Raw genomic sequence first — 15,796 nt, forward strand, 5'->3', positions numbered from 1 at the left:
ATCTTTTATCAACTGTTGAATCAAGATTATGGAAAACAGAACATAATATTGTAGACCAAGAGCTTTGTCATCTCTATACTGAAAAACTTTGTCTTGCCTAAGATTTTTCTCTTACTGTTAGATGAGAGACTGACAGTATCTGCCTCTTAGGGTTGAAAAACTTTGTCTTGCCTAAGATTTTTCTCTTACTGTTAAATGAGAGACTGACAATACCTGTCTCTTAGGGTTGTTCTCATTATGAGAACATGTTTGTTGCATTTTTAGTACTCAGTATATCTTATATTGTTGGTATTGTTTATTATTATTATTCTCATTCAGCTTTTAAATTTCTTGACAATCCATTATAGTGGATTGCTTTCCCTGTTTGCCATGTCTCACTTAATCACCACCATAAATTTGATAGAAATCTATTTTTAATATTTAGGTTGCAGTTGAGATGGAGACAGGTAAATGCCTTGTCAGAGGTCACACAGCTAGCAAATGGCAGAGTCAAAATTGCAGGAGTCAGGAAATGCTTGTGTAAAGTGGGGCAAACATGAAGGAGGGCACAGAACAGAGCAAATGGCCAGTGACATGATGAGCAGCTGGGTAAGCTACACGACACAGCAGTGCCACAGAGACTCAGAAAGAAATCACACATTCCATAGGACATCATGTTCTTGCTAGGCTAGTAATCCATCCCAAGTTGGCCAGCTTCGGATCTCTGAGTGCATGAATGTGAACTGTGTGTGGGTGAGAGAACATGACCTCAGGGAAAATGAGGTTGGGTGTGAGAGTAGATAAGTTATGACCAGCTGCAGTGGTGCTTACAAAGGTTCATTTACTTTAACCTATCAGACACTGATACAAAGCAGAATCCAAGTTTACATTGACCATTGTCCAGATAGGTTTCCTATGTGACAGAAAGCATTTTTAATTCAGCTCTCAAGGCTGATAGAATATTTTATACACACACACACACACACACACACACATGGAAGTGACACATAATAGTCCAAGTTGAACACTGTCAAGGATTGTGTTATTTTTTATCCTTGTGGGCAGCCCTAAGACTTGGTTTGGTTGTTTCTAAGCCTGAACCTTTCAGTGATGGCTCAAGGCCACTGTATCAAAACTGGGATTCCAAACAATTAAGGATAGGGACCTTGAAGGAAAACAGCCAAAGACATTTTGTCATTAAACAAGAGTCCTGTGTATAAAGGAGGAGAGACAATAGAAATCCACAGTAGGGCCTGCAGACCAGGAGTGAATCCTTCTTCAAACAGAAATTCTAAATTGTTATCCTTTGTTTTCTGCAGCTTGAACTTGTATGAGACCACTTTAAGCACAATGGATGCCTATGGCAGTAAATTGCTGCCTTCTAAGAAGGTGTATAATATTTACATACGCTAAAACATTCATTTCATGATTGCTTACTTGGTAATTGTCTATTGAGTCTTTTTTGCTGCTCATTCTTTAAGCTTTAGCTGTATTCTTTTGACAATTTTAGAGGAGGGTCAGGGAAAAGAAAGAAAATGAGCCACATCTAGAATAAATATTAAGACTCACAAAATTTGGAGGAGGTACATAATTAACACTATACATATATATATTGGGGCTTTCCAGGTGGCACCTGTGGTACAGAACCTGACTGCCAATGCAGGAGACATAAGAGATGCGGGTTTGATCCCTTGGTCGGGAAGATCCCCTGGAGAAGGGCGTGGCACTCTGCTCCAATATTCTTGCCTGGAGAATCCCCTGGACAGAGGAGCCTGGGTTACTACTGTCCATAGGGTCACACAGAGTCAGACACAACTGAAGCGACAGCACAGCACAGCATATATATGAATTGATCGAGATTACGATTTTGAATTATATTTTGATTAGAAGGCAGTGGAGGTTAGCACATCAGCTTTAATTGGAATGGACCTGAGTTTGAACGCTAGCCCTGTCGATCTTGTCCTTGGAAATCAACCTCCTCAAAACCTACACTTTCTTATATGTTAATGGGAATAATAATGCTCACTTCCCAGGGTTTTTGTGAAGATTAAAAACTATAATCTCTACTAAGTACCTAACACATGGAAGTGCTACTTCACACCTGACTATTCATGGCTCCAATAATTATGGCTAATTAGAAATTGGCTGCATATTATATTTTATTAAATGGTTGAATGGGTTTCTATTGCTGTAGGTTTCATTGCACTATATTATGAGCAAGACTGTTACTTAAATGACTCTCTGGTATAATTAGGCCTTATTAGAGGTTGTAATAAGTCTTGCAGTATTCTTGTCATTATTCCCAAATCACTGGACTATTATACTAAAAATAGTCAAGTTACAGATGGACTAGAACATTTATCCTCTACCCTTTAGAAGCCCATACTCCATTCTGTATAAAAAAGAGTGTGCTAATTAAAACAGAATAAAAGCACAACCCCAAAGCCTCAAAACCATCATGCTACATATTATCTTTCTTAGCAGGAAGTTAAAAAGAGGTTGAAAATGATTGGCATAAAACAAGTTATTTTCATTATCAGTAGGTTCTAACGTGCACATTGTGAGTTGTGCCACAATTATGCACAATTATGCTCTAGAATTATGCAATTCCAGTTAGCTAGGGTTCTGAATGAAATAACATCTTCCAAAAGTACATAATAATTTGCCAAGAAATCATTTAGGCCCAGTAAATTTTTGCTACAGCATGTTCATTGTTTTGAAGAATCATAATTATTATGAGAAGCTTGTTCAGTATTTGGCAATTAAAAAAATAATTTAATTAGACTGATTGTGCAAGCTAATTTCTGGCCCCAGATGTGGGCCTGTTAGCTAAGCAAGGTTCCTGTGCTTAAGCAATCATGTCTGCATCCACACCAGAAGGTACCAACCAGGGCAAAGGTCCAGCAAGGGAACGGACAGAACTCCTGCAGCAGGAACCGTCCTGGGATTGCCCTGAAGTCGGAAATAGACTTAGCTCCCTGTTGAAGGACTTTATACTCTTTTCTTTCATGAACAAAATTTCCAATCTGGCTGTAAAATGTAGATAGATGCTTTTAGCATCTATAAAGTCAATAATTTAGCTTTTGTTTTTCTTCCATTTTTTTTAAAATGGAAGGTGAGGGTCATAGATTGCAGTTAACATAGAATCATAGAAGGTCAGTGCCTGAGAGGATCTTTGAGATTCTTTGGTGAAGTTCCCTCTTCAGGCAAACTGATGCTTGGAGACTTGCATAGAACCTAGAGTCTTAACTTAGGGCCTTGCATTAGAAGTATTGGCAAGCTCTTCCTTTTTCTCCCCTCCTATAATTTTCTACTCTATTTTACTGGAAAGAAATTTAGTCCCCCTTCAGTCTTTTACCTCTTCTACAGGGCTTATTGGAAAGATGTTAGATATGTCATAAATTGAAGGAAGTCACATCAGCTGTGACAGCAGATATGAAAGGATCATAGGCTACTAATGCCCCCTTTCTGTACCTCAGTAGCCAATGATCTTTTTAATGAACTGTTGGCTTCTGTTTCTGGCTCATAATATCTTGGATGCCTGCCAGGAATGATCTTGGATGATGTGAAAAAAAACTTGAGTGTGTACAGTTGCTGGAGGGAAGTTTTACAGTTCTAGGGAAGAAGCCAAATAATCGAAAACTTAGAACTCTCACCCTGTTTTGTTGGGTAATTGTTACCTCAAAAAATAGAGTATTTTCTTCTCCCTTCCCAAGTAACCATTTATCTGGGAAGCTTATTAGCCATCCAAAATTGCTCAGTGGAGTAGTGGGGAAATGGTGTGAAAAATGAGGATAATGAAAACAAAATATTTCACAATAAAACATCTTCCAAGTCATCCATTTTATAAAAAAGAAACCCTTTTGGTAGCCAATGTGTACAGTGTTTCACAAATTTTCCTCTTCATTTTTTTAAGCAGATTTAAAGTAGAACAAAAATTAGACTTCAAAGAAGCTTTGTATTCATTGAATATAACTGAGATATTTAGTGGTGGCTGTGACCTTTCTGGAATAACAGGTAATGTGAAAAATTATTCTTATATTATCAAGTAAATGTGTTCTCTTAGAAACTTAACTGACTGATCTTAAAACTGAAAGAGCATTTGGCCCCAGAAAATACGTACATGGGGAATAAATGTCATCGTCGTGTCAAGCTGTCTGTAAACAAGCACTCTATTTTGCATTTAAGTAGTTTTACTTAATGAGAGTCAGACAGCATGTTAGAATGTTAGATAAGCTTTCTAACCACACTTACAATGAAACTATGTAGGCAAAGTATTGTATGGGGTTTTATTCCAGCTCTGTTTGTATTTCCTTATCTGAATATTGGGAATTACAACTTTGAGGCTCTCATCTAAGCAGAGCTAATAAAACTCCCAATTTGCAAATGTTAATTTGGTAATATTAGAGCCCGTGAAATAGGCATCTGCAAGCTGTTGGATGATGAACACAGTCTAGAAATTGTACGGCTGCAGCTTGTAGATTTAGCTTGAGACTGACAACACATCAGAGATGGAGCTTTTATACTAACTGGCACTTGGGAAATTGTGCATGGTTCAGATGCTCACTTTCACAACAAAGCCCAAGACACTCTTTATTTCTCATCCTGGCAGTACCTACTAGTTCAAAAATAACTAAAGAGAAAAAAAATGGACGAAGAGGGACAAATTATCCCGCTATTTTAAATTCTTTTAAATTCAGTCTTCTGTTTTATAAAGAAAAAATAAAGTTCTAATGATACAAGCTTATCTGTCTGATGGGGTTGGATATCCCAACCTAGAATTATTGTGTATTCCTATATAAAAGGTGGGCTTTGGAGAGGTATTCATTAACTTATTCACTTATCAATTATGTGGGTAAGTGAACAGAATGAATGAGTTTTCCTGGTGGAGGAGGGGGGGGTATACAGGTGACATGGATGTTCGTTATCACCTTCACACATGATTTAGCTGCCTGTTCTCACACTGACAGATAGATCTGACTTCTTTGACAATTTCATCAGCATCAGGAATGAGGCAGTCAAAATTAAATACTGCAACAGGATTCTGTCTAAGTGTGCCCTGGAATGCAGCCACCTTACCAACTTGAAATAAACCAAGCCATTTTTTAAAACACCTCTTCCTCTTAAATTTCTTTCTGGCCTTCGGAAGCTCACTTGCTATATCTCAGGCATTTCAAACAGCCACTTGCTCTGCAAATTCCCAGCAATTTGCAACTTCTATAAAATCTCCTTTTACATCAATAAAATAACCCAAAATGTTTTATAAGAGAATTTGTATAAGAGAATAACCCTGAACAGAAAAGAGTAAGTGTCCAACATTTTTTGCTCTGAGTTACCTCTTTGAGTTGATTTAACGACTTTGGTTCTGTCTTATTGCTTGAAATAGAACAACCACAGCCAAAGCTGGCACTATTTCTAGTCTTTAGGAGAACAGTGAATTAATTTCCTGCTATTAGTACGTTTTGTGCAATAAGCGTTTTCTAAAGGCTATTGTGGCGGCTCAGTGATAAAGAATTCACCTGCCAAGCAGGACACGCAGGTTCCATCCCTGGGTGGGGAACGTCCCCTGGCGAAGGAAATGGCAACCCACTCCAGTATTCTTGCCTGGGAAATCCCAAGGACAGAGTAGCCTGGCTGGCTACAGTCTGTGGGGTCGCAAAGAGTTGCACACGACTGAGTGACTAAAACAACACAAAGGCTACTGTGGATCAGTCCAATGCTACTGCTATGGGATACTTACACAAAGGAGACACTATCTTATACTCAGATTGTCCACAAATTTTGAATGAAAAATGTTTTTGAAAGAGTTATTTTTGCAACTTTGAGATGAATATTTGACTTCTGTCACACTTAGTAAAATATTTAACCTTTCTGAACCTCAATTTTCTAATCTATTAAATAAACAATATATCCCAGTGGCAGAAATAAATAAAAGGACATACGTAAATCACGTTGTTCACCATCTGTTATATAGTAGATGGGCTTCCCTTGTGGCTCAGATGGTAAAGAACCCACCTGCAATGAGGGATACCTGGGTTCGATACCTGGGTAGGGAAAAGCCCTTGGAGAAGGGAAGGGCTACCCACTCCAGTATTCTGGCCTGGAGAATTCCATGGACTATATAGTCCATAGGGTTGCAAAGAGGCGGAAACCACTGAGTGACCTTCACTATATAGTAGATACTCAGTAAATGTTAAATGCAAAAAGAAAATTGAGCAAATGGCACATTAATATTTACTCGCACATCTTCTAGCAAAGCTACTGAAAGTTTCTTATCTTCTTAACTTGACGAAGACATGCTTGGAATCTTCATAGAGAATTAAGGAAAGGAATAATTACAAAGGTATAGAAATCAGTAAGTTGATGAAGTTCAGATCCCTTGTTCTAATCTAGCATCTTCCAGGTCCTGTTCTTTTTCTAAGACCGTGCCCCCTCTGTAGAAGATGGAATACAGAAGGTCAAATTGCTCAGTCTACTAACCAAAGGCTCACTTGATTTGGTGCCAGTGGTAAACTGCATGTATGAAATTCTCCACTCAATCCCAACCTGCTATTTGGTCTTCATTCTTTGTATGGGCCCCTCAGTTATCTACTCTCTGCTCTATATGCAAATCCTTATTCTAGGCAGCCGTGGGGGAAAAAATGTGCTTATTTGCATGACCTTAAAAGACCACACTCCTGCATTTTAGTTAAACCACACTCATGATATGGACGCCCCCCTTTCTCCATCTGAACTGTTTCTATCACTGGACATATTCTTATCCACTGATTTATTTATTTGGCAAGTATTTATATAAGCCAGCTAGCTATCTGCCAGGCGATTTTCTAGAGTTGAATAAAATCCACAAATTCCCTCTCCTAATGAAGTTTACATCTGTTAGGGCAGATGGACGATTAACAAGTAATTAATTAATTAAATGATGAGGTGATAGATGGTATGAATTAACTCAAATAGAGTCATGGGATAAAGAGATTAGATCAGATAAGAGGAGAATTAGACATGGTGGAAAGAGAAGATTGCTTTGAGGAAGTGTCATTTTTATTGAGACCTAAGTAACAGGGGACCCAATCAGGGTAAGTTCTGGGAAAAGGGATTTTAAGCAGAGGGATGGATGAGACTAAAGCCTTGAGGCTTGACCTTGTAGCTGGAGTTATTGGGTGAGGAAAGGAGGGTAGGAGATGGGGATCAGAGGTAATCAAGGGCCCAGACAAAGTCATGACACACAGGGTCTGGAGTTATTTTTAGGAAGCCATTTTTTATGCAAATCACCCTTTGATGACTTCTCTCTATCTTGCCTGAGGGGATTTACTTTTCTGTAAACTGTCAGAGATGGTTCCCCTTGAACCATTTTTTTTTCATGAAAGCGTTAGTCACAAAATCGTGTCCAACTCTTTGCAACCCCATGGACTGTAGCCTGCCAGGCTCCTCTGTCCATGGGATTCTCCAGGCAGTAATACTGGAGTGGGTTGCCATGCCCTTCTTCAGGGGATCTTCCTAACCCAGGGATTGAACCCCAGCCTCCTGAATTACAGAAGATTCTTTACCACCTGAACCACCAGTGTAGCCCCTATTTCTGCATACACTCTTCTAAATTTGGTTGTCTTGATGGAGTCCACCTGCATCACATCAGCTTTCTCTGTCAAGAGGGACGAAACACCTTCATCGCCTTTCTCTTCACGTGTCAAGGCTCGCCTCGCTTTCTTCCACCCTCTCGCCCTCACTGAACCCACCACCACCTTTCTGTTGTTTCTGTGAGGAACGTTTTCAGGTCGATCTGGACTCGACGCAGCAGGGACGGCAGATGGCCTCTGAACTTCCAGTTTCACTTCCCCTTTCTCAAGGAGATGCTCCACAGGTCACTGTATCAGAAAGGCTTCACACATACATCAGTTTCACCGAGGGGATGAGTGGGGCCTTCTCTCTCAGCTTGTTTCCACAGCAGAACAAAATGTTGTTAAGACACTGTCTTACACTGAGAAATTTGACAGGTTTTAAAGCCTAGCTCTGAAGTGGCTTTGGAACAGATGACACAAAAGCCCTTTAGACTTTTATCACCTCACCAGTCTGGAAGGAAAGTAAATTTTGTTCTAAACTCAAATCAAAACCCAATACAGAATTTAAAAGGCAAGTTGGCTTTGAGGTTGAAAACACAGGGTGGGATTAATTCATATCTGTAAAGCCTTTTTCATCTTATCTGTAGACCATGACGAAGGGGAGCAAAATGCTTGATCCATTGAAATATTTCACTTAGTGGGGTACCTGACTTGAGGTTGATCCCCTTCTATCTTTACCTTTCATATCTGAGCTAAACTTGGTCTCTTCATGTTTTCTCTGTATCATCTCTGCCAGAACTAAACCTAAACCACCTTTATCTCTAGAAAATTAACTAACTTGGAAAGAATTTTTTTTTTTCCTTTTTCTTTGTTCATTTGAAAATGTAATGGGATCCAGTAAGTAATGGTTCTGAGTTTTAACCCTTAAATGCACTTTCATATTTTCTAACAGATTCTTCTGAGGTGTATGTTTCCCGAGTCATGCAACAAGTTTTCTTTGAGATAAATGAAGAAGGCAGTGAAGTTGCAACATCAACTGGTAGGACAAATGATGTCACAGGAAGCCAGGAGGAAGGACTGGGGAAATGAGCAAGAGGATGCTGGCCCTTTGTGGCTCTCTGACCTCCTACCCCCCTCCTGCTGTTCAGTACACGATAGGAAGGGCAAAGTGGTTATTTAAGCTATTTATGCTTCTGTGTGGCTGGAGTTTAGGGCAAAAAAAAAAAAAAAAAAGAAAGAGAAGGGACTGATATCTACTTATTTGTGAACTGGATTACCTGCCCAATAGCAGTCAGGCTCAAACCTGAAATCATGATTGCTCAGGAATATTCACTCTTAAGTGAATTCACTCATTTCATTCTTCCTCTGTACTCTTAGTTCCTCCTTTTCTAATTTGATTCTTGTTGTTAATGTCTATGGCAGTGGCTCTCAAACTTAGCTGCATGTGAGAGTTAGCTGAAAAGCTTTAAAACTTCTGTGCCCAGCCGAGAATACTGTATATTAAATTGAATATTGAACACCCTAAAATATTGAATCAGTATCTCTGGTGATGAGATTTAGCCTTCAGCATTTTCTTACATTTTCCTAAGTGATGACAATGCACATTAAAGGTTGAGAACTGCTGCTCTCCAGTGACTTGCAGCTTATCCTTGGTACTATGAGTATAATGCATAGACCAGCAGCATCAGCATCATTCTGGAACTTATTAGAAATGCAGAACCTTGGGCCCAACTCCAGACTGACTGATCCAGCATCTGCATTTTCCAAGGTCTCTTAGTGACTTGTATGAACATTACAGTTTAGGAGCTGCTCTTCTATATCTCCTTGAACAAGTGGCATTTTGAATAGTATCTATGCTGCATAAAAGTAATATTCAACAAATAATTGGAGAAAAAGCCTTAAATTCAATTAGAAATGGGAAGGCAACTTTAATGAATTCCTCATAAACATATTTTAATTTTTCAGACTATTTGGATGTTAGCCAGTATGTAAAAGATACATATCTTTTAAATAGTCATATTGTTAAATTTATACCCACATTATTAATGCCAGTGGATTTTGACATCTGGGTGGGCACACTGGGCTCCCTAATGTTTTGTCATCTCCTGAAGGGCTCCTGTATGGGCTATTACAATCCTTAGAGAAATCAAAGCTGGTGTTGGGATGAAGTTGCTAGTTCATGTAGAAAAAATTTTCACTTGCTTTTACATAGAATTGGAAGAGTGCTTGTAGATCATAGTCTGATCCTCTCATTATGTTGGTGATAAAACAGACTCACGTGTGGAGCAGTTTGCCTAAGGTCATATTAGTAAGAAACAGTAGGGTTTGGAATGAAACCAGATTTCCTGATTTCAGGTTCAGAACTCTTCTGCCTTGGCCAAGGCCTCTTGTTTTTAGTATAGAGTTCTCTAAGAGGAGATAACAATCATTAAGGGGTCAGCAGTGACCCTGATGTATCACCTTTGTTAGTGTGAGTATTTTGACTTTCAGGCATCTTCTCAGTGGATTTACAAAATACCTGGATAGGAATTAGGAGTACAAACACTATAAATTATCTAATGTAAATAAAAAGTGAGCAGAAAGTTACTGCTTAAAAGATGAAATTTTCAGCTGCTGTCACTAAATTGAATCTAGTATCTGGCTTTCTTCTTCATTAAGCATAAAGTGTGAAGTTAGAATTATTCCATGAATTCCAATATCTTTTCCTCTGCTCTTCAATTTTTAGATTTATTCCAAATTTTTGTATTTAGAAAATGGTTATTTTTCCACATGTTAACTCCTCAAACAAAAATGGCCTTTCCTGTCTACAAAAAATATTGTGAATATTATGGATATATTTTCTTTACTGATCTTTAAATGTGAACATCTAAATAACTCTTGTCTCTATTTCATAGGCATAAATACACCTGTGATCATGAGTCTGTCAAGGAATCAATTTATAGCAAATCATCCATTTCTGTTTATTATGAAGAATAACCCAACAGGTACCTTTTTGAGAATTCCCTGGGGGAACTGTTTAAGTTCAATAGACCTAGTCTATTGAATATGTTGGAATCTTGCTATTAATCACAATCTGTTCCAGCTGCAAATGACAGTCTGAAGTCATTTGTTCTTTCAATTTATTGAATTTATTTTATTTTTTTCCAAAGTTTTTTTAGTGATTATTTGTTGAGTGCTTGTTTTGTACTAGGCATTGTGTTTTAAGAGATGCCAGTGACCTAAAATGGGAGAAGGCAATGGCACCCCACTTCAGTACTCTTGCCTGGAAAATCCCATGGATGGAGGAGCCTGGTGGGCTGCAGTCCATGGGGTCGCTAAGAGTCGGACACGACTGAGTGACTTCACTTTCACTTTTCACTTTGATGCATTGGAGAAGGAAATGGCAACCCACTCCAGTGTCCTTGCCTGGAGAATCCCAGGGACGGGGGAGCCTGGTGGGCCGCCGTCTATGGGGTCGCACAGAGTCGGACACGACTGAAGCGACTTAGCAGCAGCAGTGACCTAAAATAGATCAGTACTAGTAATAGCTGCTAAGATAGTCTGTATAGGTGCTGGTGATGTTAAATACCAATCTGTACAGTTAACACCATTCCAATAAGTCAGATATTTGATGCACAAAGACATAGAAACTCAAAGAGAAGTTGTGTAGTTTGCCTAAGGTCATACAACTGAAAAGTGGCAGAGTGAAAATAAGACCTGTTTGTCTCAGAAGTCAACTTTCTTTCAATAGGAGTAGAACTTGAAGTTGCACAGTTGTGAAAGGTTTCCTAGGTAGATTCCAAGAATAAGTGACTAGCTATAGGCTCTGAGTGGGAGGGAGGGGTCAAACATTATTCCAATTCTCTAATTTGGGCAATTCTAGAAGATAATGCAGTTAGGTACAAAAGGTGGGGGCAGTAGTCAATTGGACTGGCATTACAGACACGGTGGACACATAAATGCAGATGGTCTGGATAGATGTTTTTGCATCTTATGAAATGAAAGAGGCCATAAATATGGATGGTGAGGAAGCTTTCTTTAAGTATATATTTAGGACTCCTCAAGAGTCATAACCCGATGACTGTATACCTGTATATTTTATCTGGAAAAGAGAAAATACTTACTCATTTCTGTATCCCGCCCAGAATTTGGCAAAGTGCCCTGCACTTAGTATCAGTATCTCTAGAGATTGAAGGTTTGGACTTGGGTCCAAGGACGAGTTTAATGAACTAATAGTTCTAAGTCACTATACTTTCTAAGCTATATTTTTCCCACCCCCTATTTGAACATAATATTAGTACTTATGTCATGCTGTGCTGTGCTTAGTTGTGTTCGACTCTTTTCAATCCCATGGACTGTAGCCAGCCAGGATCCTCTGTCCATGGGGATTGTCCAGGCAAGAATACTGGAGTGGGTTGCCATGCCCTTCTTCAGGGGATCTTCCCAACCCAGGGATCAAACCCAGGTCTCCTGCATTGCAGGTGGTTCTTTACTCTCTGAGCCACCAGGGAAGCCATTATCTCATGGAGGTAAATAAAGAATATATTAAGCCTGTGACACAGTGCCTGGCACATGATGTTCATTGTGAATACATCAATAAATATACATAAAGGAAGGAAGAAAAGTGGAAAAGCTTCTCTAAATGAATTGATTTACATGGAGAAGAGACATAGTTAATTTCAGAAACTGAATCTGTTAGTTTACTGATATTAGTTTAACTGATATTATTGACCCCTGATGAGATGGCTGGATGGCATCACCGACTCGATGGATGTGAGTTTGAGTGAACTCCGGGAGTTGGTGATGGACAGGGAGGCCCGGTGTGTTGCAATTCATGGGGTCGCAAAGAGTCGGAAACGACTGAGCGACTGAACTGAACTGAAGGGATATATCAGTCTCTTTTTTTAGGTTGTGTGAAACTAATGCTGAATGACTATTCTGAAAGTTACATCTTGGAAACAATGGGATAGTTTCAGATTTGCTGAGGCTGTATTAAGACAACTTCAATTCTATAGGGGATGAGTCACTGTTACAACTATGTCATTTGATTTATACATCCTTAACCTTAGGATGTATAAATCAAATGACATAGAGTCGGACACGACTGAGCGACTGATCTGATCTGAACCTTAGGATATCTCTAATTTCTTACCTTTAGTGTGTAATTATTGAATATGCAGAACAAAAAGAACTGAAGCTGCATTGGGCATCAATGCTCAAGGAAATATGGCGTTTAGAATAATATTTGACTTTATTTTCCAAATTGATGACTGAGGGGTTAAGGATATGTAATAGCTATCAGTTATATGGTAGTGAAAATTCAAATTAATTCACTTATTTACTTATTTGTGATAATGCTTAAGTGTCAGACCCTTAATGACAATTTCCACTGTTTTATGATCTTTATTCTAACGAGACTTTCTAAACTAGCGCTACTCCCCTAAAGTGTTGTTTCAAATGAATGGCCACTCATTTATAGGAGGCTGTAAATTGTTGCCATATATAATGTAGAATGGGCTATTATCTTAAGACAATACTCATTCAGTGATTTATTTATTTTTCCTTTCACAAATGAACTGAAGAAATCATTGGGATTAACGAAGCTGGTGATTTACCATGGCACAGTGACCTACCAAATGGCATAATGATTTATATAAAATATATTCATTTGACAATTCCTGAAGTATGAGAATGAATGTTTTTAGTTTTAGTAAAACCAATTTTTACCTAGATTTAAAATTTTCCTTTGATAAAACAACCTTCTTAGGCAAAATCCATACATTATTTGTATTTTCGTATCAGTATTTAACTTCCTATCATATATACATTTCAGTATGCTCATCCAAATCTCTTACTGAGCCAAACTTCCAGGGAAATGGAGAACAATTCTTCTTCTTTAAGGTTGAGGGTATAGGACAGCATTAGAGACTTTTAGAAGAAGGTTGTGAAAAATGCTACATGAAATGTGCCATTTCCCAGAAAGTAGTGAATCATAGTTTTGAAACTGACAGTGCTCCATACATAACAAAAAAATATTGTGTTTAGAATGTTTTCAGGTCCTGGGTTGAGGGGAGAAGCAGACTGCAGGGTATTAAAAATCTTTTTTTCTAGGCTGTTAGCTTTCGTTATGCTATTGTATTTTTTAGATTATGAACTAAAAAACTGCTTCTGACAGAGATGTTTTATAGCTATATATTTAAATATGAGGGATACCTCTTTAAGAAGTGGGCATGAAAAGTGGAAACAACAATGAATCTGCTTCAGCTTGCCTCTATATCCATTGAGACAATGTCAAGGAAGGTTTCACTAATCCGTCCAGTTTTGTAGTGAGTAGATTGGCGATTGCTTGTAGACTTAATTCAAAATATGGTTCTCCTTGGTCAGAAAAACAGATTGAAAAGACTAGGACAAATGGCTTTTATGTAATGTCCTATACTTCTGATAGTTTAAAATTTTAAACTATTGTCTTCAATTTATGAGGTTAGTTACTTTAAAAATTCTTCAAACAAGCATTTCTGGTAACCATTTCAATACCACAGAATTACAAAGATGTAAGAGTTATTGTTGATTCTTCTTGTGTCTAAATGCAGTATACAGCCTGGGGAAGTTATTTATGTATCCATGTCTGTCTGAAAAAAAAAAAAAAAAGTATTTGTTTTCTTGTATTGTTGGAATTATTTTGAGATTTTTGTGGCAAAGTATTATTAATTTATAATCATAAAAAGAAGAAAAAATCTGCTAGAGATTATGTCTATTTCTGTGTTAATTGGCTTTATTAAGACTGTGTCTTGGACTGAACAATAAAGAGTTCATGAAGAAGGGCTCTTCCTTTTTACTTCATTTCTGCCATTGTTATTTCAATACTTGTAAGTGTAATGTTCATTCTCTTTAAAATTATGTAAAATTTTATTTTGTAACTTTTGAAATGAACCTTTATTACATATGAGTTTAAAGGAGGTAACCCAAAGCAGCACGACATTGAGCCATTCAAGCCATTTACCTTATCCTAGTTGGCAAGAAAGGTGAATGGATTTTGATGTGTCATTTATTTCTGTTTTGTCCTCTAGTTCATAGTTTCTTTTCACTTGAAAAACACAGAATGGCTGGAAACAGGTGTTTACATTTATGCTGTATACTATATCACTTTGGTGAGGATGTAAAAGTATGAGAGATGTGAAAATATTGCCTTTAGCAGTAAGCTTTGATTCAGAGCTGAAGGAGAACTGAGAAGCTGCACTTTTAACCCCAAGGGTTTATATTACATACATAAAGAGATGACTGCTAATGCCTTAAATTTAAAACGTTTCCTATGCTCATCACCATTTTATTACTCTATGTTTGCCTGACTGAGTCTCTATATTTAGACGAACACCTCTCTGTCACTTTAATTTTGCTTTCCTTTATGAAAAACAGAACTAATGCATTTTCCATGACAAGCTGTTGTAGGTGTCAATATATTTCATAAATTATCAAAACGTGATTAATAATGATATAGTCATCTGCTTTAGAGAAGTGGGCTTTGTTATTAGACATTGCCAGTTTACCTTATAAGTAAAAAGACTAAATGACTTGTTAAAACATTAAGAAAAATTGATTATTATCATCTTTTTCTCCAGAAATTCCTAAAGAAATTTTTTTTCTTTTCCTAGATTCAATTTTGCTTATGGGAAGGGTGACAAATCCTGACACCCAAAGGATGAAGGGAAGAGATTTAGATTCACTGTGAATGGAAAGTGCGGCCTCAGAATAGAAGGTTATTCCTGGAAAATAGTTGACTGGCAAAATATCATCAAATATTTTCTATATATCTTTTTCTGTCTTAAACAGTGGCTGTATTAATCTGTATCAATGAATAAATGAAATTATGCATGCATTAAGTGTTTTTGTGCTTTCTGTATTTTTATAAAGTATATATGAATAAAAAGCAGTGAACTTACATAAAATATTAATACATTAGAACAGTCTGTCTATGATATCTTAGATATAAAAGTCCTGTCTTAGATATCAAAGTCTCTATATTCCTACAAGACCGAACTATCTGACTCCCAAGTATAGCACCTTTATCCAGACCATGGGGAATTGAGTCAAGAGAGAGAGTGCATGTGCTGGTACCTCTCTGGGGTGCCACTTGAGATACCAAGATCCAGTACCTATGATAGTAAATGAACTTTGAGTATTTAGTTTATCTTAACTTGACATTCCATGTGTTATGTTTAATAGTTTCATTGTTTCAATACATATCAATTTGTTCTTCTGATTTATGCCTTAAACCTGTAAAAGAAAGT

General features: G+C 37.6%; 1 protein-coding gene across 1 annotated transcript in view; it reads left to right on the forward strand.

The window, feature by feature from the left end:
* SERPINI2 (serpin family I member 2) overlaps positions 1-15,388 on the forward strand; it is a 39,195-nt gene extending 23,807 nt beyond the window's left edge. Inside the window, exons 6-9 of the mRNA XM_027542032.1 lie at positions 3,899-3,996; positions 8,485-8,571; positions 10,427-10,516; positions 15,161-15,388. Of these exons, the coding sequence (XP_027397833.1) occupies positions 3,899-3,996; positions 8,485-8,571; positions 10,427-10,516; positions 15,161-15,237 (352 nt within the window). The 3' untranslated portion in view covers positions 15,238-15,388. The remainder of the gene's footprint in view (positions 1-3,898; positions 3,997-8,484; positions 8,572-10,426; positions 10,517-15,160) is intronic.
* The last annotated feature ends 408 nt before the right edge of the window (positions 15,389-15,796 follow it).

This window comes from Bos indicus x Bos taurus, chromosome 1 (assembly GCF_003369695.1).
Source record: "Bos indicus x Bos taurus breed Angus x Brahman F1 hybrid chromosome 1, Bos_hybrid_MaternalHap_v2.0, whole genome shotgun sequence".
Lineage (NCBI taxonomy): Eukaryota > Metazoa > Chordata > Mammalia > Artiodactyla > Bovidae > Bos > Bos indicus x Bos taurus.